A 25623-nucleotide genomic window follows, 5' to 3' on the forward strand; every position below is an offset into this window, starting at 1 on the left:
CACACGAAGAACAAGCATAAGACTCCAGGGACTAACCCCAGCTCTCAGGGGATCACACTCGCTACAAACACCCTGTCCAGCCCACATCACCAGGCTAAATCAGCCACCCGAAATCCACATCCAGGATCACCAAGCAGTCTCATATAGGCACCTAACCAGACAAACCCTCGAACCCAAACGAGACTGACTTACTACTCAGACTCTTGTCACAAACTCAAAAAAAGTGCTTTGATTTCACTTGTCATGCAATTGTACTTGAATATATGTATATGTTTACACTCACTGTCATGGCAACAAAGATTAACGTGTTACTGAAACTATGCACAACGAAAATAAAGAATAAAAAAAAAAAAAAGAGTGCATCAACGAGACAACATAACATTTCAATATACATTCCCATGGTTTGGGGATTCCGATCCCCAGAGCAGGGTGAGGCTGGCGGCCTGTCCCTTCCAACCTCCGTCACACCATTCCCTTGTGGGGGGGATGTGGGGCCACAATCTCCTCTAACCCCCCTAAATCTGAGTGCCGTTATGTGGCCCCCAGTGTCCATCGCCATGTTTGGGTCACTCCAGCTATGCTCCATAGTATTATGGGTTGTAGCTTGTCTGGGATCCCCATTAACTTCGTACGTGTAACAATAAAAAAAATTCATCCCCTTTTTTTGATTTTTATTTTTTTCCCCCCAGTATTTATCTTTTTTTTTTTTGTTTTCTTTTTTGTAAGTGTTTGTTTTTATATAAAGTGTGTTGTTGGGATGTAACGATGTTTATGTTTATCCCCCCCCCCCCCTTGCCTCATTATCATGTGTTTGAATTTCTATTTATCCCCTTTGTGTCCTAATGTTTACCGCTCTCTCTATTGATTTTTATGTTCGTTTTTAATTTTTAGATTTTTATGGGTTTTTTGCATAAACATTCCATTCGTGGTGATTAGGTGTTCCTCCCCAGTGAAGTAATAGATTACACCCGTGCCCCAGCCTGTGTACACATATCAAAAACAGTGGAGAGGCCGTACGAGCGGCAAGTTGCCCTATGAGCCCGTGGATAATGTAACAGACCCGCGACCAAAAACCCCCTCCAAGACCTGTAGGCAAAGTCCCACCAGTCCAACTCCCCGCTGCGATGCGCTGAAGTTCAAGCCGCAGTCAGTGACAGGCCAAACAAAAATTGGGGAGACAGTCCCAGACCCCATCGCCACTATCGGAATGCTAACATCGGAGCTCCTAAGACCCTCTCCCCAACACCACCGGGATCCCCCCCGACCCCAGTGCTAGCATTAAAAACCAAGGAGGCCCGGGCCTGGTATTCACAAGTCCCACCCAAAACTGTCCCGGCTCCCCCCCCTGTAGGGTCTCTGCTTCGCCTAAGGTATCCCCCGATCCAACATACTGTACTGGCCTCAGAAGTCAGCGCCGTCGTGCTCCCACCTCCTGCCATTCGGTCGGGAGAGTGTCCAGCTCGCGAGTCGAAGGCCTCCTCTCCGGCAGGTTACCTCGAGTAGTGACACCCAGGGCATCTTGGAAGCTTCTCTGCTCTCCGTTGGGAGTCAGGGTGTGGGTCTTCCCCCCTCGAAACGCCATCAGCCGAAACGGGAAACCCCAGGAGTATTGTATATTTGCTCCACGCAATGCTTCCGTGGCGGGCCTCCACTCCCGCCGTCTCTGAAGCGTGCTAGGGGCCAGGTCTTGGTATACCTGGAGTTCCTTTCCTTCGTGCACAATCTTAGCCTCCCTGCTCTTGCACATCAGGGCTTCCTTGGTCTGAAAGAACAAGAAGCGGACGATGACATCTCGGGGGGGAATTGACGTCAGTTCTTCTTGCCCGGAGGGCCCTGTGAGCCCTTTCCATGTGCCATCTATCCTCGGAGAGGTCCGGCAGTAGGGGCTTGAATAAGGCCATGAGCAGAGCCGGCAACGTGCCCTCCTTCTCTCCCTCCGGTAGGCCACGTAAGCGGAGATTGTTCCTCCGTGACCTATTGGCCATATCCTCAATTGCCAGATCGGCCTCTGACATGCGGGCCGCCAGGCCGTTAATGTGTGTTACCGCTGCATTATGGGCCTTGGTTGTGACATCCAGCCGCTCCTCGAGTTGGGTGGTGCGCGTTCCCAAGGCGGCGATTTCACTTCGGAGAACCGTTGTGGAGTTGTCTATCTCTCCCGCCAGGTATGCCTGCACTTCGGCTAGGCGCTCCAATATTTGTGCCGTCTCGCCCTTTTTGTGTTTTTCCCCCGGCACCTCGTGTGGTGAGGGTGGTTGGGATGAGGGGCTCCGTCCGGCGCCATCTTGGGGATCCGCAGACCCGGTCTTATGGCAGTCATCAGGTCCAGGACTGACGTTCCCCCCCCTCAGTCCCCCCCTTGGGCTGTTTTTGGGGTTCCTCTTGTCCATGCTTGGTGGTGGATATTGATAGTCGTCTAATTAACCGTCTAAGTATGCTGAATTTTGTGCGTTGGGGCCGGAGCTCTACACAGCCACGTCCAGTTCGTTCCCTGGTCAGGCCACGCCCGCCCTAGTTTTTTTTTTTTTAATGTACACTACTGTTACACCAGATATGAGTTGCACTGGTGTGACACTGTGCCCTGGCAGGCCCTGAAATGCACACGTGTCAAGGAAACTGACTGCTATTATATTACAGTCAAAAAATTTTTTTTTATGTTAAATGCAAGCTATTGTGACACCAGATATGAGTGGTGGCACTGGGCAAGTGGGCACAGTATACGCTGTGAGCCTGACACACACGCTGGCAGGCAGGCAACTGCAATTAGATTACACAGAAGAAAAAAAAAGCAGACTGATGTTCTAGCCCTAAAAAGGGCTTTTTGGGGTGCTGTCCTTACAGCAGAGATCAGATGAGTTCTTCAGGACTGTAGTGGACACTGAATACACTAGCCTAGCTATCGATTTTCCCTATTAAATCAGCAGCAGCTACACTGTCCCTCCTCTCACTAAGAATGCAGCTTCCGAATGAATCTAAAATGGATGCTGTCCAGGAGGTGGGAGGGTCTGGGAGGGAGGGTCTGCTGCTGATTGGCTAGAATGTGTCTGCTGACTGTGAGGTACAGGGTCAAAGTTTACTCAATGATGACGAATAGGGGGCGGACCGAACATCGCATATGTTCGCCCGCCGTGGCGAACGCGAACAAGCGATGTTCGCTGCAAACTATTCGGGACATCTCTAAATATCACATTTCATTAAAGGACCACTCTAGGCACCCAGACGACTTCAGCTTAATGAAGTGGTCTGGGTGCCAGGTACCTCTAGGATTAACCCTTTTTTTTATAAACATAGCAGTTTCAGAGAAACTGCTATGTTTATAATGAGGGTTAATCCAGCCTCCAAATCCTCTAGTGGCTGTCTCACTGACAGCCGCTAGAGGCGCTTGCGTGCTTCTCACTGTGAAAATCACAGTGAGAGCACGCAAGCGTCCATAGGAAAGCATTGTAAATGCTTTCCTATGCGACCGGCTGAATGCGAGCGCGGCTCCTGCCGCGCATGCGCATTCAGCCGATGACGTCGCGATCAAGATGGAGAGGAGGAGGAAAGCTCCCCGCCCGGCGCTGGAAAAAGAGGTAAGTTTAACCCCTTCCTCTCTCCAGAGCCCGGCGGGAGGGGGGGGCACCCTCAGGGTACTCTAGTGCCAGGAAAACGAGTATGTTTTCCTGGCACTAGAGTGGTCCTTTAAGCATATACAGTTCATTTAACAATGATTGTCTTGATTTCTGTTAATGTGTATTTCTCTGAATTCCATAAAAGAAAAAGTTGGGAAATAAAATTGTATTTCTCTACTATATTCCTTAAGTGTCACTTAGTTTTCTGTCTTCATTTTGATTTGGACTCTAAACATCTTCTAGATTTTTATAAGATTTCATTTACTCCCATTTCTGTCACCTTTTTTCCCTCTTTTCTTGGTTTGGTTTTGCTGTTACACTCATTATTCTACTAGATCACCTCCATTGTCCTTTTCCACATGGCTATGTATATTTCATTGTCATGTGGGTGCAGCTTTGACACAACTCTACAATTATTTGAATATAGTGACCCAATGTTTGTCAATATGTTACAGGGTTTTATGGGCAGTGAAGAACTTTTACAGATGAAAACAGAAGAGTCTTTACTGAAGGACCAGGTAGCTGTGGCAATAGGTAAGATGTACTTGATTTAACCCCCTAAGGATGCAACATGTTTTTGTTTGGCCATCAGAAATGTGTTTTGTCTTTGGAAATCATAAAAGACACAAGCAATTTTGCTGTGCACTTGTTCAACAGTTTTTGTTTTTGTTTTTTTGTCACATGTTCTTGGGTTTTTAAAGGATATAATATATATATATATATATATATATATATATATACACCGTATATACTCTAGTATAAGCCGACCCGAATATAAGCCGAGGCCCCTAATTTTACCCCAAAAAACTGGGAAAACTTATTGACTCGAGTATAAGACTAGGGTGGGAAATGCAGCAGCTACTGGTAAATTTCTAAATAAAATTAGATCCTAAAAAAATTATATTAATTGAATATTTATTTACAGTGTGTGTATAATGAATGCAGCGTGTGCGTATGAGTGCAGCGTGTGTGTGTGTTGCAGAGCCTTGGTGGGGGGTGGGCAATTTTATTATTTAAATTTTTTTATATTATTTTTAATTTCATTATTATTATTTTATTATTATATTTTTTTTTTCGTCCCCCCTCCCTGCTTGATATATGGCAGGGAGGGGGGCTCTCCTTCCCTGGTGGTCCATTGGCATTGGCAGTTCAGTGGGGGGGAGAGGGGGGCTGTCAGAGCTGTAACTTACCTCTCCTGCAGCTCCTGTCAGCTGTCTCCTCCTCCGCGCCGTCCAGTCAGCTCTTTTGTCAGCTCCCAGTGTAAGTCTCGCGAGAGATTTACACTGGGAGCTGACCGAGGTGCTGAACGGACGGCGCGGAGGAGAAGGGAGCTGACAGGAGCTGCAGGAGAGGTAAGTTACAGCTCTGACAGCCCCCACAGCCCCAGTCTGTATTATGGCAATGCCCGAGTATAAGCCGAGTTGGGAGTTTTCAGCACAAAAAATGTGCTGAAAAACTCTGCTTATACTCGAGTATATACGGTGTGTGTGTATATATATATATGTGTGTGTGTGTGTGTGTGTGTGTGTGTGTGTGTGTGTGTGTATATATATATATATATATATATATATATTCTTTGTTTATTTTTAAATTAGAACGTTCCTTTATCTGTTTAAGATTGATTACTAATGAGATGTTTAATTGTGCTAATTTCTCTCCTGTAAAGTAAGCTAGGGTGCTTTAGGGGACTGGAGCTTCCCTTTAAGTATAGTTCCTTTAAGTATAGAGTTCCTTTTTTATTCTGTTTTTTTGGGGAGGGGGGGGGGGGGGTTTCTTCCTTATCTAACCTCCTTCCTTTCCCTTCCCCCGATCTCCCAAGAAGTATTAATCCGCTTGTATTAAAAAAACAAAAAAGTTATATTAATTATGCTCATTATGCCTCTTTGTCTTATGAAGGAAAGCTTGGTGAAAATATGGCATTGAAGAGAGCTACCTGGGTGATGGCTCCATCAGACCTTTTCATTGGTTCCTATGTGCATGGTGCTCTTCCTGTTGCTCTACCTTCCTTGGCCAACATGTCCTTTGGCAAGTATGGGGCGCTAGTAATATGTCAAGCCGATCGCAACTTTAAAGGCAATCTCTCTGAACTTGGTCGCAGGATGGGCCAGCACGTAGTTGGCATGAGTCCTCTGTCATTGGGATCCCTAGAAGATGAGTCAAGTGGTGATACGGAGACCAGAATGTTGTCCCAGCCCTATCTCTTGGAGCCCAGCGTAACAGTGGGGCAGTATATACAGCCACGAGGTGTACATGTGCTGGACTTTGTACGATTTGAATGTGGAGAAGAAACAGAAGCTGCTGAAGCAAGCTAGTTATAACTAATGTATCTACATAGATCTACATAGTTGTTGAATTAACAGATTTACTTTTTTACTCTGCATTGCAAAATAAATCAAAACTGAAATATAATCATATCTAGCAAGAGTGCTATATAATTTTAGGACTCCCTTTTTTTTATTTCTTTAAACATCAAAGTATGTGGCAGTTAGAAGTTTGTACAAATTCTGTTACAGACAAATAGCTTTTCTTACAGACACAAGCATTCAATGCTTTCCTATGGGGATTTTACTGACGCTGGATGTCCTCACACAAGGATTTACATTGCAGGAATAAGTGGGATAGGGACTCTACTCCCAGACCACTTCAATGAGATTAAGTAATCTGGGTGACTATAGTGTCCCTTTAAATGGGCAGAAGGATGCTTGTTATCATTCGTTGGATTAGTGCGCATCTCATGGTAATTTTTTATTGAAGATGTAAGACTTTGGTCCGGTAACTGCCGCTGGACATCCTCGGCATGGGGACATACTGCGTCAGATTCAACACCATAGGAAAGCATTAATTGGCTTGGCTCAGAAAGCTTCATGGCGTACCCTTAGTTAAAGGGACACTATAGTCACCTGAACAACTTTAGCTTAATGAAGCAGTTTTGGTGTATAGAACATGCCCCAGCAGCCTCACTGCTCAATCCTCTGCCATTTAGGAGTTAAATCCCTTTGTTTATGAACCCTAGTCACACCTCCCTGCATGTGACTCGCACAGCCTTCCATAAACACTTCCTGTAAAGAGAGCCCTATTTAGGCTTTCTTTATTGCAAGTTCTGTTTAATTAAGATTTTCTTATCCCCTGCTATCTTAATAGCTTGCTAGACCCTGCAAGAGCCTCCTGTATGTGATTAAAGTTCAATTTAGAGATTGAGATACAATTATTTAAGGTAAATTACATCTGTTTAAAAGTGAAATCAGTTTGTTTTTTTCATGCAGGCTCTGTCAATCATAGCCAGGGGAGGTGTGGCTAGGGCTGCATAAACAGAAACAAAGTGATTTAACTCCTAAATGACAGTGAATTGAGCAGTGAAATTGCAGGGGAATGATCTATACACTAAATCTGCTTTATTTAGCTTAAGTAATTTAGGGGACTCTAGTGTTCCTTTAAGTGATGCTACTTTTATTCAGCTTGTGATTTGCGATATATACAAGACTCGGATGATCCTAAATAGCATATCTGAATTATCGCACAGGTAAGTACATTACCCCAATAGCCCCATAGTGGCTATTTTAAATGCATCACATTGTTTCTTCTGAAGAATCTGATTTGGTGCAATGTTCAATTTAGCGTTATTTATCATGTAGTGACAATGTCTAAAATATGAATTGACCCTTGTTTTAATCTATTATAATATATTTTCAGCTTTTTTTTTCTTTTCTTAATTTTACATTGAAGGCTCAAACATATGCAATATTATAATACGCATAGAATAACACCCAAACTCATTTATTTGAAATTTTTAAAATTTAATTCAACTTATCCTGCATTACATTTTCACACATAATTTCTTTTGACTTGTCCCGCAAAGGGTCTTCATTATAATCTTGTTGGCTGCATTGTGGTACATTTCGATTTTAGTGCAGGTGTTTGGTTTATTTAAATATAAAGAAAACCACCATCAATTTTGTGTTATGTTGTGCCACTGACTAACTGCATTGTGAAATGTTAAAGCTAAACATACCTTCAGGAAATTGGCTGAAACACAGATGCTGATATACACTTTGATAAAGAGGTAAGCTATACTGGCACTTTATTCCAGGTCAACTTGTATTGGCACAAACAAGAAAATTAAAGAGTAAATGTTATATGTTTAAACCATTAATTGCACAAAACGTTAGTTTCATGTATGCATTTGTTTATAATGTCGTAAAACATAATTATGTAAACAAACAATTAATTTTATTTATTCTTCCTGTAAATAAATATTTGGGGAATACAATGTTTTAGAGATAAAGTTTTCCTTTGTTTTGCAATATTGTAGACGTATAATAGGAATGACAAAATCTGACCTGTACAAATCAAGTCAAATTATCTGCTTATCATTATTTACAAAGTATATTTGGAAAGCAGCTTCCTAGTATTGCCACCACAAATGGATTTTTTACACTTTTTTTTTTTTTTTGTATGTGGACAGAATACTCATCGAGTATCTGTACTATACAGGGCATTCTAGTCCTCTGTTACAGATGGAAAATAATCTCTGTAATTTACTCAGTATGTTCAGAGCCCTCAATGTCTCCTTCCCTAAATGCTAGAATACAGCCAGGGACTTTTGATCTACAAACGCTACTATGGAGTGAGAGGCGGAGGGACGCAAGCTGCCATTTACAGTCACTGTGTAGAGATTATGGTTACTCATTTAAATCCAAATCGGGTAAACCATCCGACTGCACACAGGGCCATTCTCTCGGCACAATCTGGACATTCACACTATTCAACAATGTCTGGATTTGCAATTGAGGTACCGAATGGGCCTGAATTTCAGCGGAGATCCATCACTGCCCGACAGATGAAATCCCGACCTAAATACTTCAAACCCGGGACTGGATAAGAATATTTTTTTATTTTTATTTTTTTTAACTATTTGCCTGCTGACAGCACTAGCAAGGGAGAGCAGATCCTCCCCTCCAATAAAATAATTAGGGCACGTACCTGCTAGTCACAGATGGGAGCAGATCACTGTCCACCTCCCATTACGTAATTTAAAGTCTCCCACCCTTTTCCAATGTGAAAGCACTGATTTTAATCCTGACACTCAATGTATCCAGGCGATTGCTGCAGATTTGCTAGGTTCGTCTGAATTCTGACTGTATTTGGTTTTAGTAATTATGAGAATTACCATTTGGAATTTGGTAAATTTTAACGGTGTTTAGTGAATAACCCTGTAAGTGACAGAATGGAAGCCTGGCTGGGATCTTTGTGTTTTGGAGTGTGAATGTGACATGGTACACAGGGCTTTATTTGGCATTGCCTTGTTAGCATTAGTATACATGCTGCTGATAAGGAAGGCTTATTGGTCTTTCTCTGTATGAGCACTGTTACAACTTAATGCTGTGGTATTGGTGTACAGAGACTGTTCCTGCATAAAAGGTATGTTCTGTTAGCAAGGCCATGTTAACGTTGCTTTCTAAGCAGACCTAAAATGGCTGTCGCTCAGTCAGCATGCTAGCACTGTTTCCAGTTACTGTCCTACAGGATCTTTTGTAGGCCCCAGATTCTAAATAGCCAACGAGTACTTCTAACATTAGAAATAAACATTTTGTATTTCTCACATTAGAGTGCTTATTTAATAAATGGCTGCTCAGGACATATTTAATTTCAATATTTACCATTACATTTATGGTGTTTGGCAATCAATATCTTTATCTATATATCTTTAAGATAACATAATTGATAACATGCGGTTCTTTAAATAATGCACCTTTACACATACGTCAAAGCGTTCAGTTTTCATGGGTTCTCAGTGACAGTATAGCATTTGTTTGAAAAGGGCACTTTGACATGTTGGACTTCCCAAACTAATAAAAATAAAAAAAAACGGTTGCTGTTAAAGTCTATCTAGCAGCATATTCATGTAGAGCCACATCTATAGTACAGCACAAAAACAAACAATCCTGTCAAATATCAAAGCTATTCTAGTGTTTGTAATATCACTTGTTGCATTTCCTTAGAATTTCCGAAAAGGCACATTTTTTGGGGGGCAATTACTAAACAGGCATTTGCGTTGTTAGCCGCACCCTTTGTTAAATATTTGTTACCTCAATGTTTACGTTTTTGAGGCGATGGCTGTAATTAAACTTTCTTGGCCTGTACTTCATCTTACTCAAAAATAACCGTTTATTTCTTTGTTTTAGAGTGGTACTGTCACCATGTAAGGACTTTGCATAATATTGACGGTGATGTTGCCACTGGGAGAATGTCAAATTTCAGGACCAATTAGTGGAATAATGTCCTGTTATTGACAATACACTACATAATTCACTCTATATAAAATACATTTTTTATCATTACTCCTATTTCTAAAGAACAATGAGTGTAACATAAATTGGTTATACTCATGTATCTGTTGCATAATAGAAATCAAGAGAATAGTCTTCTATTAAGTGTCTTACAGGATATTTGGCCACTTCCTGATTTATGACCCTGTTTATGAAAACTGCCATCACCTTTTTTGTAATAAATAAAACCAATCCAATAGATTGCCATGCTCAGATGCCAATGCCTCAACTGAATTAATAATTGGAATGCCAGCTATTTGCAATATTATGTCTTACATGGTTTTACATACAGTATCTGCTTTCGCTGCAGTTACAGCCTGTGCATTGTCATGCTATTAGTTATTGGCCATGATATTAAGAAAACAAAGAAACAAAATCTTTTGGTAGTAATGCCCCATAAATGCCATAGTGCAGGGGATTTTAAAATAGCCCCAGCTGTTTTTTCATATTTAGCTGTTTCCAGGATGGCAAAGCAGTGAATTCTCCTCTGGTAATTCCAAAGACGGACACAAACTCCCGATCAGAGAGGTAATTCTGAAAGAAAAGCAGATGTAATTTTTAAAGATGAATAACTACATTAAATGTCTGCTCTGGGTATAACCTGAGCATAGTATGTATAACCTCATCCTCTCTAATTCCTCCCTTTTATAATAATGGTACAATTTCCAAGAGTATCTATGTATATAACGTGGTATGCAAAACACAGAGAAATATACAAAATGCCATTTTTGTGTAAAACTAAACATTACCATTGCCTAGCCAACCTTCCCTTTCCCTTCCATATGACATTATCAAGATAGATTCTTCATTGACCTGCAAATCATCTCCTCTTGTTCATCTTACTAGGACATTAACCGCTGACTGCTTAATGCCTTGTAGGTAAAGCATATAGGTTTATGTTTACAAATACCAACCTGCATCTTTCTCAGACAACTCACCTCTTTCTTTGCTGGATCCACTCCTTCGGGTAGTTCATGTTTTTGTTTGCCTTTCAAGACTTCAAGTGGGAAACACTGGTAAGTGGTGCTTGCTTTTGGACTGGTTGGAGACAGGGACACACCATTCATATCCTACAAAAGAAGACTATAGTAAACAGTCTTGGTTTACAGTACAACAGTGTGTTTTATACACACTGAGGTGCATACGTAAAGTAGGAGTGGTAAAAATTTATATTTCCAGCTGTTTTAATACTAAAACTACCATGATTCCTTGCCAGCCTTAAAGTAAAACTGACACTTTTGGTATTTGTGCATTTTCTTTAAAGACCTCCTTCCCTGAAGGTTACATGTCCACTTATATTGAAGAGCACAGGGGGAGAAGAGAAATGTGTATATACTTATCCCTCTCTCCTGGCCACTTCCATCTTCTTCCCTTAACCTCCTGACAGCTTCACCTACCAGGAGACACAATAATTACTGTACTCTCACGCATGTGCACGAGTACAGAACAAGGGTCTACCAACGATCCCACTTCTATCACTCATCGTGGTGTGGCTTATTCCGTCAGCAATCATGACAGCTGATGTGAGATGACATGTCAAAAATTGGGTTTTGCATGAGACAAAGTAAACCCTTTCTTGTCTGGTGCAATAACAAATGTGAAAAAGCTGAATTTGATGGACGCATGTAACTATATAGTGTATATTTTTGATTGTGTTGTGTTTTCAATGAATTTCAATCAATAGTTCAATAAATGCAATAGTTGGGGGTTTTCTTGAGTTCTAGGTACATTACAAGTAAACAATCCGTCAAGGATAATCAAAAGTGGACTGCTTCAAGACCTTGACACACTCTTTAAATGGTTCTGTCTTTTACCCCTGTAATCCTGCTTATGGCTGCAGCGTCCCCCAGTTCTTTCTTCAATTCTTCATACGATTTCCCACCCTGTATAACAGAAAATTGATTTTTTTTTCAGTCTCTATAGAATAATGACCTATCCAGTTGGCTATAGTTGTTATAGTACTTAGTTTCCTTGTAAGGATAATTTTCCAAAACAGGTGTAAACATGTTGTTAGTACAGGTTTTTAGGGACTATACTGTGATGTAGGCCAGAAAATGCCTTGATTCCCTAATTAGTTAAAGGGACACTTCACTGCCGAAATACAAAATAAGCCAAAATCACTGTTTAGTATATATACCCCCAGTGAAAACGTGCATGCATTTTTTTGTCATTGGGGTGTATCCAAAAAGAGTGTATTGCATATTGGGGTATATTGCAAAACTTGAAGTTCTCTTGTCTGCAGCCTTTGCAAGCCCTCACCGTCTAACCACGCCCAGACTTTCTGTGGCTGTCCAATCACAGACTTCCCAATGCAACATAATGAGATTTCTTTGCAAGGCAGGTACTCTGGGCAATTGCTGCCTCTTGAGTTTAGGTCCACTGAGCTAACCAAACCAGGAAGTAATATCGCATGTTGTCTGCATGAAAGTCAAGGGGGTGTAACCAGCTTAATTTAAAGAAGTGTCAGTTTCTATTGAAATCTGCACTTTTTGCAAAATGAAAAAAAATAGAACACACTCTTTACATACATAGCTTTTCAGCAAACTAAAGTTGCCTAGGGGTCTAAAGTGTCCCTTTAAAGTATTTACTTAAAAGAGCAACTATACCATTGAGCCAGACTGCACAATCTTGTAGCAAATGCAGGTGTAAGTTTTCTCAATAAGACACCATAACATACGTGCAGCAAATCGGCATTTACACTTTTTGTTCCTTTTGTGTACTAACCCTGCTCAGTAAAGTTAGTAAATGTTCACATACAGACAGCTGGGGTGAATGAATTGCTGCAGCTGCTTTTAATAGATTGTAAGCTGGCATGAGTGTTAAAGAGCTGTACTGTTCATAGCCAGCTCTCGTACGGTGATGCTACAACTCTATCCAGGAAAACTGACAGTAGTAACGGATATGTGCTAAATGATTGTAAGCGTAGAACACTATAGTGACTATTATCTGCTCCTTGCAGGCCAACAGCTCATACATTTCAGTATTACAAATATTGTGATGTTTACAAGGATATGATGATGAGCCTTCCTGTTAAATGAATTCTATTAACCTATGTAAATCTGATTTTGTGTTTATATAATACTATAGATGCTGGGTATGGGCACTAATGAACCGTTTTGGGTGGTTGTATTGTGAAAAAGATTCTTTATCATCAGATCTGATATTTATAAAAAAAAAAAGATTGTTTTAATAGCACATAAAACTCACACTCCACTTGTGTGGGTCCCAGGCCAGAAACCAACCCGTAAATACTGGTGGTTCGAAGCCTTGTTTGATGATGAGTATGGGAGTCTCTGTGTCTCTGTTGCTGGGATGTGTTCTTAGATAATCCTGAGAAATTACTGTAGCTTCCTTCTTCTCTTCATCATTGGCTTCAGAGCCAATCCATAGGAATATCTTTGATCACAAAAAGGAAAAGAAAATAAATTAATGTCAAAAGGTAAATGTGTATTCCAGAATATATATTCTGGGTAGGGGGTGGAGGGCTTCTAGGTACCCAGGGGTCAGTTGGGGGCATGACTTTATTTGAGGGGGTTGAACAATGGCATGTCCACCCCCTACTTAGTTAATTAGTACAACCAACCGCTGCCCTTGGGTGGGGGGGCCGGGATTTTGGTCTTACTATTAATATTAGGGCTCCCAACAGCTGCCCATGGACGGGGACCGAGGGAGAATTCGGTCCTTCTCCCTTTACTGTCAATGTTATGGCTCCCACATGCCATGCATGAATGGAGGTCCGGGTTGGACATTAGGTGCTCCGCCTTTACTATTATATTTAGGGCCCCACATACTTCTATGTCCTTCTACAAGAATTTATAATAGCCCCCATCAGCTGACCACCATCAAAAGAGAGCCCCTATGATTATTTTTAATTAACCCTCACCTAATCTCCATGGAGAGTATTTGCCCCCTCCTCCCTGCCCAGTTATATTACAGGCCTTCTAGTGACTGGGCAGTTGCTAGTTTTATATGGTGGGGGTATATGCAGTATTAAAACCTTCCTTATCCCCTTAAGGACACGTGACATGTCATGATTCCCTTTTATTCCAGAAGTTTGGTCCTTAAGGGGTTAAAGTAATATAATGATATGACCCCCACATGCTTATTTATTTATTTCTATTTATTTTCTAGAAAGCTCAGGAAGGCTGACACATAATTAACTTGATTTGGATTTTTTTTGGCTACTCAGGTCTTAAATGTAAAATAGCTTTGAATTCCCACTTTAGTAAATAATCCTGTTAATTTGTATAAGGAAACAAAAATACAAATTGTTTCAGTTCTTTAACAACAATAATGAGTTCATGCAGCATCAAAAGTGGAAAAAGAACAATTCGTTTCTTTTATTGAGCCAAACATTGTAGTCATTTACAGCATTCTAATTCTGTTACTAGCAAAGTATCTCCTACCTGATCCCAAGTGTCCAAGAGCATGACATCTGTCGGGTCTAGGTCATCCTGGTTAAAATCAGTAACTTCAGTGACAATAAAGCGACCAGTTTTATTGGAGCACTCAAACAGTCGAGGCTGAATATCTGTTAGCTCTTGCTGAAGTCTGCAACAAAAAACGTATAATAAAAGGAAAACTCCAAGCACCATAACCACTGCATGTTGCCAGTACCCTTCAACGTAGTCGAACTGATTTTGAATGGTTTGAATTCTTACCTGGGGTCCAGCAGGTGCTGCTGCCCATCTACACAACCAATGCTGGAACTGGATGTTGCTAATCAGTTGATGCTCTAAGCCAGTTAGCTAAGCAGGGCTTAACTAAGAAAAGTTAAGTGATGTTCCTGCTTTGGAGCTTCTGACTGTCCAGCATTAGAAGTAGACATGAGTAGGCTGTTTTTGAACAGTTTGCCTTTTTATCTGGAATCCTCTGGCCCTGCTCCCCACCTCTACTACTAATGCCAGAAGACTGGATGTTCCTAAGCCTTGCTTCCACTAGGTCTTCTGAGCTGCACTACAGAGCTTAGCTCGCTGGGCATCAGCTGACTAGGAACTTCTGTTTCTAGCATAGGTACTAGAGGCAGGTAGCTGAGCCTGGCATACACCAGACAAGGCATGAACCAATTTAAAATAGTTTTTACTCCTAAAAATGCAGGGTGGATGCCAGTAGCATCCTGACACCATAACCACTCCATCAAGCTGTAGTTGTTATGGTGCTTGGGGTATTACTACAAGCTGTCAAAGTTTTAAATATTTACCAGTACTGCTTTCGCTTTTGTTCATTAATCTCAATTATTTTTTTTGCCAAATGTTAACCACAATAAATATTTATGCTGTTGCAACAAAAAATTAATTATAGCTATAGTTAAATTCGTATGCAACCTAGCTATGTATCATTAAAATTAAATCAATATATTTAAAAATGTAAGGCGATGAAAAGGACGGTTTCCTTGTTATTGTTCGGGCTTTTTTGTTTTTTGTTTTTTTTAATGTTTTGCTGGGAATAACGATAGGACCACAATTAGATCTTATTTCAGGAGAGCTAATCAAGTGTCACATTTGGAGAGCCACTCAGCAGTTACATGGCTATATCTATAGATCTCTGTATTACAGAAACTCAAATTTACAGAGACAATTACTAAACCTTCATCTGCCAACGTAAAGATTTTTAGGACTATTAGGTTCATATAATGTTACTTATGCTCACATAGATAGTCCGTTCCATTGTAATTCTATGGAGCTTCACGTAAAAGCTGGTGAATAGGCTTTGTAGAAAAACAGTCATCTTAACTTTCCACCTAATGGTTAACTTTCTCTGTAACATACATGCTTTTCTTTACCTCTTCTCACTAGCATATGGAGCCTTTCCACCCAACAATTCCCAAAACTGCATAGTCTCCTGTCCTTCTGCCAATGTCTCCTCAACACCATCAGATAACACGGCTGCCAGCTGCTTGGCCATTTCACGTTCATCTCCACTCGAACCCTGATAAACAGAAAATAAATTAGCTGAAGAAAATCTAAATATTCAATGCTCACAGCTTTTGTTTTTTGAGATTTCTGTACTTGGTTCTTTGTCATCTGTGGATGGGTTTCTGTCTGAATGAAGCTCACCCTCAACATGAGGTCAATGTTTAGCCGCAGGGCTATGATATCACAAGCTGAAATCTGGTTGGGTCAACAAAACCATATGAACAATATGCTTCTGTCTCATTATTTACTCATTGGACTTTATTAAATAGACAGTATTCCATCGTAACAAAAATTATAATTATAAGAACAATTTATATTCACTTAACATTTTGGTGAGTTAGCGTATCTGTATTCAGGCACTGTGATGTTCCACTTGATACTTTAATGGAATACTCCAAGCATCATCGCCACTACAGCTCACTGCTTAGAAACTCCAGCATGAGTAGTGGAGGCAGGGAGCAGTAAGAAAATCAAACAATTCTAAAGGGTTTGACTACTTACAATGGGGTGGCGCCATGATATTCTTGGCACCATTACTACTAGAGCAAACTGTAGTAGTTATGGTGTTGTGAGTGTTCCTTTAAGGAACACACGTGTCTGACATAATCTTCTCATGCTCACCTTTCCATACCACAAGTAATGTTCGGACTGTGTCTTGAGCAGGAACACATCATTGGAGTTAAGTGAGGAGGCAAAGGCTGGCACCTCCACAGCTTTGGTGTTAGAAGGCTCTGCCCCATGTATCTGAAACAGTCTCACTGGGGGTTCTGGCTCCTCACCCCCCTTTCTGGAAGTACCCCCCTACACACAGAGGAAACCAGGAAGTTAGTAAGAGACCATGCATGCTCAGCCATCTGCAGTTGTCGTAGCGTGAGGGAGGTTTTATATTTCCAGCACAGCGAGTTTTATACGTTAAAACATTGTAAACAAGACAAGTCTCATAATTCATTCATCAATCCTCCAGTGATGCAGACCTTTTTCTCTTAGTATACAGGAAAGTCACTAGCTCGCATTTATTAAGTTCTTTGGAGAAGCACAGTTTCAGCCAACTAGGGTAGGTATGTTTAAAAGCCTTCTTACAGGGCTTGGAGGTGTGGTTCTGTATTCCAGAACGATTCAGTTCATTTGATTTCCATTACAGATATAAAAGAGAAAAGAATTGTGGCTCAGGCCAGAATTAGCACAAGGAAGAATCATATTGGACTGTTGCTGCTTGCCCGCTGACTCTTGGACTGGATTGACTACGCTCTGCCTATGCCTCCCATGGACGTCTTCGATTACAATTCTCTATTAATAGGGACCTATGCCCAATCTCAGGCCCCTCTAAGAAGTCATGTTCACAAGAATGTAGTCTGCAACTGGGAACCTGGTTTTAACACTGGCATAGAACCATATAAGTTGCAGTTCTACAACATCTGGGGGTCTATTCATTTTTTAGACTATGCATATTTATAGCACTTTCATTGTTTGTTCATAATCCCTCACTGTCTGGTGGTGATCTTAACCTAGATTTGGTTGACTTACTAATCTTTTTGGAGTGTTGTGGCTTGAAGAATGCACGCCAGGCTTCCTGCCAATCACGTAAAGCCAGCTTACTAAGGGTAGTATTCACAGGAAGCACTATTTCAGTTCTCTCAGCAGAGTACTAGTGCCCTGAACATGGCGCAAGTGCATCCAATGATGCACTTCCCAAAGGAGTCCCCAAAGGCGGGCCAGGGAACTAAGTTAGAACAGGACCCAAAAATCATGATTGTCCCGCTGAAATTGGGACGGTTGGGAGGCCTGTTGAATAATCATGTAATTTATGAGGCCTGAGCAGGCATAACAACCTAACACTGATTAGTGAGGGCTGGAATTATTCAACAACCAAGGACTTAGTGAAAAGCCTGGATAATAAATATCTCATGTATATGGATGGTTGGACAACTAATTAGCAATAATGTATTTTTCTTGCTGACAGAGATCATTCTGTCTCCTCATGGTTACACAATATGTAACTTCCCAGCCACTAATCTAATTTACTGCACATTTTGTTAATGGATTTTCTGTCTCTGCTTCCTTTGTTATCCCATCCAGAATACAGTGATAAAAAGTCACTCTGCTGAAAAAAATAACCATTCCATCTTGTAAATGTGAATCTTCCACAGAGATAATGAAAGTAATATCATGTTATTATAAAGCATACACGTTATATTAGTGTATCTGTGATTAGACGTAGTTATACAGCTCTGTGCTATATCATCCCGAACGTACTAACTTCAACATAAATGGGGTTTTCAGTAATAATTAACTGTGAAACGAGAAATAGCAAAGCAGCACATTCAACATCAATTAAAAAATCTTTTTATGTTACTTGCAATCTTAATGATCAGCTTAGATAGCATTGCATGTATGGAAATATTACAAAAATATATTGTTTTTATACAAGTGAATGAGACAAGAGGTATTATTTCACCAAAAGTCGAGGAGAGTTTAATGGACCCAAGTTGTCTACCATTACTACAAATGTGCTTTTTGTTCCATTTTAGATTGATTTGCATGTGCATTTTTGTTTTGCTACATCAATTGCATTTTTTGTTTTGTTTGTGTATTCATCAAACCATGGAACATGCAATAGTGCTGTATTTTGTAGGGGCTAGGAATATTCTGGGGGAAGGTAGGCACTTCACATGTGAATCTGACCATGTCAGAAACATGGAGTCAGTTGAGGTCAGCGTTAGAGAATGAGCTTGTGGGAAATTCATTGCCAATTTTTGTACAGTAAACTTCCTTTCTGAAAAGTGCATTATAGGTTATTCTGAAGATTACATATGGGCTTTCTAGTAGTCTAATAAAGTATAATGACAAATAAAAATAAATTAGGGTCACCTAATCTGTTCTAAGGGGGGGAAATCACAGATCAAAAATCAAGACTGGTACATACTGAGGTTCTCTTATTATTAAAGTCAAAATACTCGCATTTATTTATTGAAATAATATAAGCCCAATAAATGAGGACTTCCCATTTTAGGGAAAATTTTCTCTACATGTAAAAACTACAAACGTGTATGCTATGGTCACCAGGTGAGCCAGCAGATATAAAGTTACCTCAAATATGACGAGCTTTCCTTTGAAGATGGCCATGAAATGGCGGGGCTCTTTGCCCATGCAAACACGAACTTGAACTGGTTCGCCATTAAAATCTTGATCAAGCTGCACGGCCAAGAAAGCAGAAGCTGCTAACTCATCTTGTGATGCATGACGTCCCTGCGAAGTAAGAAGGTATGTGAGTCATTGGCAGACAGAGACTTTGCAGGTACAAAATTAGAAAGCACATTTAAGGTGATGTCCAATGGGAGATGTTTACTAAAACTGGTTAAATTCTGGGGCAAAGTGCTACGTAAGAAAAATCCACACCAAAACCAATAATACGGTTTGTTTCCCACACAAGGTTGCAATGCATCTCCCACCACATGAGTTTCCTGGGACTGGTAGCGGATTATTATTTGCCAAACTGACCTGCCATATGTAGAGTATGTAGTGAGCTTTCTTATTGACATGGTAGGTGTACAACACTAAGTAGCAGTCACCGCCGTAGAAAAATCCAAACCACTGTGGCTCCACAGGAACCAGCTCCAGGTTTTCAATTCTCCACACCTGAGCAAACAGACAATTAGGAATTGCAGAATTCACTATTAGTGAATTGTGACACTGTGGCTTTGATTTAACCCCTTAAGGACACACGACATGTGTGACATGTCATGATTCCCTTTTATTCCCGAAGTTTGGTCCTTAAGGGGTTAAGGGGTTAATATTCTTGGATACCTTTTTTTTTTTTTTTTTTTTAAATATTAACATATATAAAGAAACATGAAAATGATCAACAAATTAAATATTTTCAAAATATCAAATCATTTGAAAAGTTTATTCCAAAATATTACATTGAGGATTGTATTCGGAAACTGCAGGGATAGACAAAGGAATTTCAAACTTCAGACTAAAATAGCCGAATTGGGACAATTCTCCAACTTAGGCTCAAAATGTGATTTTTTTTTTTTTGTCAATTCCTTATGATGTATTGCATAACCAATTATGTGACCAATATTTAGGCCAAAACCCAAAAACATTGCTGAGTTGGAGACTTTTTACCAGACCTAAATTTGAAATTAATGGCAATTCCCTCAAAAGTGAATAGTGCTGTCAGTCGTTTCTGAATTTAATAAACTAGTAATCCAGTGTATAAAGCATGTCAATGCAGAGGAGAGAGTCAGCAATGGAAGAATAATATTTTCTCTAGATTCAAGCCGTATGGTATATGGTATTTTCATACAATATAAATAGGTGTTTTAGGCATATCTAAAGAGCACCCCTTAAAGCAAACCTTATGATAAAGAAGGATTAGTATTAGACACTGGTACCTCGACATTGCCGCTTCCATCGTCCACCATGCGCTCCTGAGCTGCCAATGCAGGCTGCGCATGGAGTAATGATGTATCAAACTTCTCCTGGCTGACCTTTGCTGAAAAGACACACGGATTAATCCAAACAATAAAAATGTCCAGCAAACCTTACAAACCGCAAATCAATACCATTGATACCAGAATACCGTTTTACGGACGTCGGACATACAGTAAGTGTAATAAAAACAAATAAAAATGCTAAAATATCCTGCTTGTGGGTATTTGTAAGAAACGTAACGGTGTTTTAGCAATGCATCTTCCTATCATTTCCATTAGAATGTTCATATAATGTTTGCTATTGGCCCAATGTCCATATACAGTAAATATAGTTACACCCAGCATCTGTACTATACTCTAGGCCTCAACTGTAGCATTTCAGAAAATCTGTAGCATTTCAGAGAATGCAGAAAACCATTGCAGTGTGCTCATAGTACTCAGAGCCCTCCCTCTCCTTCTAGTTCTACATATTTTTGTAGACTTTGAGAAGGTATTTTACAGTGCTACAGAGAATGTTGACATTTTATAACTCATAAATAAATACATATAATTATTTCCCCTACTGTTAATCTTACAGAAATTACTATAAGACTACTAACCGATCTTATGGACACTGAAGCTCTTTCCCATGCCCACAGACTGGTCTTTAACTGTCCATTTTTGGAATAGCTGTTTGAACATGGCAGATTCCGCTCCATCATTCACAGTCTCCACATTGGTAGTGTGCGGGTAACCTTTCATCTTTATGAACTCCTGTGACAGCCAACACAGATACATATTAGCAGAACAAGTGGCCATACTGTAATGGGAATTATTATTATTATGCTTTTATAAGAAAATAACACATTGAGGTCAATTTACTTGCTGGCTGTGTCAAAAAATCCTTAAACTGCATTAAATTTATGCCATTACACTACTCACTAATTGGCTTATTTTCTGTAAAAAAAAAAAAAAAAATACATGGGAGAGCATAGTTAAATACTACATCAGTTCCCATCCACTATTTTCCGTACGTGACTTACACACAGAAAAATTGACATATCCTCTCCCCTGACCCTGCGTAGGAATTAGCAAGATCACAGAAACACCAACATAGCAGGTTTCCGAGCTGCTTTAAGGGGCAAAACGAGTTTACTCATGCACCAAATCTGACATTTCAAAACTATTTAACCCCCCCTGCTGTTAACAAAAATAATGAGAATGTCCCTATATACCTACAACACAACTACATATGTTAGCTTTTAAACATACAAGACAATATGTGTATGTAAATAGTGTGCTATGTGGGACTGTAATGTAAATCACTCTTCTAATTTACACGTCAAAACACATGCCTGATGTTACTAATTGATCTGGCTTTTTATAAGGTATTTTGGATGTTAGTGATGCATGTGTGACTTGATTGACTTTTGAGTTGCAGCTTACTTGTTGTCACATCATGTTCCTAGCTGCGGATCATTCTGGCAATGGCTTCTGGTATCCAGTACTCTTTTTACAATTCTTGTTTAGTTTTTCTTGGTTTTTCTGATATTCTATTCTATGTCTGGTTTTCTGGGTTCATTCCTGTATTCCGTTCCTGGAATTCCCAGTCTCCTGGATTCATTTAAATGTTTGTTTTATGTTGCCACACCTGTTCCTTTTCCATGAATCCTTTTGTTTCAGTCTGGTTCCTGCAGGCAGTTGATCAGGTTCTCTGCGTTTTCTTGCAGGTAAGTGCTGTATGTGCTTCATTATGGTTTATTTAGCAAACATTAGGCGTTAGAGTAGGACCTGCCAAATATGGGGTACATTGGCGCTGTGTGCAGGCTTATGCAATGTATGATCATATAATGTAACTAAATCCCCATAGTTTTCACATATAGTGCTAAGTTATTTCTCCTCTTGTTTTGCCTATCATATATTGTCTTGTTTTAGTTTGTATTCCCAGTCCATGTACAGTCCTGTCCTGTCCTCTCCCTGTTCTGTTTATGTTTCCCATATGTATTGTGTACATGTTCTGGGTTTAGCTTCCTATCCTTCTCTGGTTCTGGGTTCTACTAGTTTTGTCTTGTTTTCATGGTTGGTGTCTATCCTAGCCTTGCCTTGTTTCTGTACTGGATACATTCCTGCTGCAGAGCCTCCCTATTCAGCTCATGGGAGGTCTGCTTACTTTCAAGCTTCAAGTTCCTGGGATCCGCTGAAGCTGCATCAGAGTCCTGGTATGTGGCCGCACAAAAGCTGGTGCTCAACACCAGGGGGCGTGCGGTTACCCTGCACCAGACCCTGCTAATCCACTTCAACACTGTGACTCCTACATCAACATCAGGCATACTGGGTCCCAGTCGTTCGACCGCCGCCCATACAGTGTCTGGGTCCCAGTCACCGGACCTCCACCCTGACACTTGTGATCTCTCCTTATTGCATGGAAGGTATGTATTACAGTGGGACATCAGTTTTCAGAACTTTCACCAGTACTTCAATTATGCATGATGTAGTTTATCTAAGCAAGCTAATAAGCATTCTGGAGGTTTTTAGCTACTTGAATGTAAGTTATAGAATGACCCTGCTTTCTACACCAACCAGTTTAATTTAACCCATTCTATATAGCAGTGCTCCTCAATCCTCACCTCAAGGCACACCTAACAGTCCAGGATTTAGGGATTACCTGGGTGTGTCCAAGGTGTTTAGAAAAAGAAAAAACCTAACACCTTAGAGTCTAAGGTGTTGTTGTTGTTTTTTTTTTAAACACCTTAGACACACCCAAGTTAATCCATAAATCCTGGACTGTTAGGTGTGCCTTGAGGTGAGGATTGAGGAGCACTGCTATATAGTACCATGGAACCAACTCTACCTTAAATAGACTAACCCCAAGCTTTTAAACATTCACCTCTAACATTATTATACAGAGTGAAAAAATATGCACAGTTTAGGGAGTTTAGCTTGACACATGTAATTATATGTAATGACACGTTGAATTTTCACATTACGGAAGTGTATCATAATTACTCACCAGAGCTTTAGACATTGATGTTTGCTTTTCAGCCTTTGTAGCACCTTTGCCCTTCCAGACATATATCTTAGTACCTCCTTGATCCAGAATAAAGCAATCCTGGTAGAACAAAGAGCATCATTAGTGTTCATTACCAAGGCTAGAAGATTTGAAAGGCAAGCTTCATACTATGAACCGAATACTATGTCAGCATTACTAGATGAACGTTGCTCAGTGCTTAACCTGTTTTTATATTTGGACTAGCCCATATGGTTGCCAAATGAAATCTGGCATTGGTTTACCTTGGCACTGTTAATACTTATGGACTACGACTACATTAATCTCTGCAAATTTCAAGTCCTATGCTACTAGCCAGTCCTTATATGTTTCTCACCTCCAGGAGCCTGGATGGTCCATGGCACACTAATTAGGGCTAAATATTTACTTGCCAGTAGCTAGTGGCGAGTTGAAATTTTGAGCCCTGCTACATTTCCCAGTAAGCTCATGTAGAATATTTTAGTCAATAAATTGATGGAGCATCATGGCAAATACAGTTCACAAGCTACCACATTACTAGGTTTTACCATTAGCATTTTAGTTGGAAGAATCATATTTGGGAAAAGGGAAGATTCGGAAAATGTATGTTTACATATCTTGCATCCATAATTTCGTTTTGATTTTCATACAATACAGCATAAAGCAGATTTTATATTTCAATCTTTTGATTCACAAAAGAAACAATATATTTAGTTTCACTGTGGTCCTTTCTGCATTACCACCTTTTATTACTATATAAGAGTTGCAGCTAACTACAACACTAAAGATCTTTATGAACTACTTAACACATGATACTCAAATATATATATATAGTTTACAAGCATCTGTACCTGTCTTCAAGGTTATATATCTGTATTTTCTCTGATAGACTCTCAGCTGCAGATAGGGCCAGAACATTGTGTTTGTTTCTTTTAACAACTGTCTAAGGTAAGTCCACCATATGCACTTACCTGATGGTTCAACAAGTCTTGAACTAGTGGTCTGGTTGCTACCTCTGTCACCTCCATTTGACCTCCAGAATCAGAAACTCTGGACAGAAGAAACAGATGTGCTAGAGTTACATTTCTTTATACAACTTAAAATGAAAATAAGTTCACCAAAATAAAAAGTGACGAACATGGAGCACTGCAGATAGTTTTACCCAACTAAAAAAACACATACAAAGCCCCATATAAAGTGAATAAGTGGAGAAAGAACTTAATGGATCTTTTGTTTTTGAGAAACCTGAAATCTACTACTAGTAGCTGGGATACTATAATGCCACCACTAAGAGCCATATCACATTTCACTTTCTCTGCTCAGCTACTGAGAAGAGGTTTCTCCTTATCTTTGGCAATGGAGTAAATACAAGGAAAGTCCAGAGATCTGAAGAGTGTTAAGATGTTCACGATATCATAAACTGTATTAATATGTTTTCTTTTTTTTAGCAGCAAGACCTCATATATGCCCCGCTATCCTTCTACTGCACATCTACTGGCCTTATATATTCTCTGTTGACATGCATGGTCTGCTTACTGGTACAACATGATATTGGCTTTCTGTATCTGGTCTGCAACTTCATCAGGATTCCCTGGTCCAATTCGATGGCTTCTCTCACCAAGAGTATTCATCAAAAGCTTCATTAACTCGGGCGAAGATTGCTCAAGATCACCATCAACCACCCCAATCTCCATTCGTCCTCCCCTCTCCCGATCACGTATATCTTTAGCCAGCAGCATTCCCTGGATACAAGCAAATATCCGACTGTTAATTAAATCTCACAAGGTCAGCAGATGATGAAATACCTATAGTTAGCATGATGACCATGTTCAAAGACATCAGATCTCCAAAGCAACTATCTACACTTATAAATACAACAACTAATGATGGCTCTTGGTCATCTACAAAAGATTACGTAATGTAAATGCTAACAATATATAATGATGACCAGTGGAAACATCATAAACCTTGGTGAATATGATCCTTACTGAAAGACAAGGTTGCTCAATAATGGTTGCTTAATAAGTTCAAACTGTTAGCAAAGGAAATTGAAATGCAAACTGAAGGCTAAAATAGACAAATTGTCACTATAGCTGAGTTGGTGAATTTTTTCAACTGATCTATTTTAGCCTCAATTTTGCCAGTTGGATATAAAAGTCCACTAAAGTCACCCAGACCACTTCATCACAAAGGAGAGATTTGGGTGAAGTGGTCCTGTCATTATAACCCTTTCATTGCCGTTTTGTAAAAACAGCAATGTTTACATTGTAAGATTTAATCCACCACTGGTGACTGTCTTACTGACAATCACTAGAGGCACTTCTTCCTCCA

The 25623-nt window shown here is 40.1% G+C and overlaps 2 protein-coding genes across 4 annotated transcripts in view; one reads left to right on the forward strand and one right to left on the reverse strand.

Annotated features, from left to right (window-relative positions):
• The window catches only part of TSFM (Ts translation elongation factor, mitochondrial), a 31643-nt gene extending 25623 nt beyond the window's left edge, over positions 1–6020 (forward strand). Inside the window, exons 5-6 of the mRNA XM_063444780.1 lie at positions 4067–4145; positions 5508–6020. Of these exons, the coding sequence (XP_063300850.1) occupies positions 4067–4145; positions 5508–5923 (495 nt within the window). The 3' untranslated portion in view covers positions 5924–6020. The remainder of the gene's footprint in view (positions 1–4066; positions 4146–5507) is intronic.
• Positions 6021–8052: 2032 nt separating this feature from the next.
• The window catches only part of AVIL (advillin), a 53954-nt gene continuing 36383 nt past the window's right edge, over positions 8053–25623 (reverse strand). For all 3 annotated transcript variants that reach the window (XM_063427822.1, XM_063427812.1, XM_063427832.1), the window contains exons 7-20: positions 24829–25034; positions 24264–24342; positions 23278–23376; positions 20888–21041; positions 20250–20350; positions 19351–19488; positions 18940–19098; positions 16474–16653; positions 15720–15865; positions 14344–14488; positions 13145–13333; positions 11752–11820; positions 10876–11007; positions 8053–10471 (exon numbers count right to left, since the gene is read on the reverse strand). In XM_063427822.1, coding sequence (XP_063283892.1) covers positions 10358–10471; positions 10876–11007; positions 11752–11820; positions 13145–13333; positions 14344–14488; positions 15720–15865; positions 16474–16653; positions 18940–19098; positions 19351–19488; positions 20250–20350; positions 20888–21041; positions 23278–23376; positions 24264–24342; positions 24829–25034 — 1911 coding nt within the window. In that variant the 3' untranslated portion in view covers positions 8053–10357. The remainder of the gene's footprint in view (positions 10472–10875; positions 11008–11751; positions 11821–13144; positions 13334–14343; positions 14489–15719; positions 15866–16473; positions 16654–18939; positions 19099–19350; positions 19489–20249; positions 20351–20887; positions 21042–23277; positions 23377–24263; positions 24343–24828; positions 25035–25623) is intronic.

Source organism: Pelobates fuscus, chromosome 1, assembly GCF_036172605.1.
Source record: "Pelobates fuscus isolate aPelFus1 chromosome 1, aPelFus1.pri, whole genome shotgun sequence".
In the NCBI taxonomy this organism is placed as follows: domain Eukaryota; kingdom Metazoa; phylum Chordata; class Amphibia; order Anura; family Pelobatidae; genus Pelobates; species Pelobates fuscus.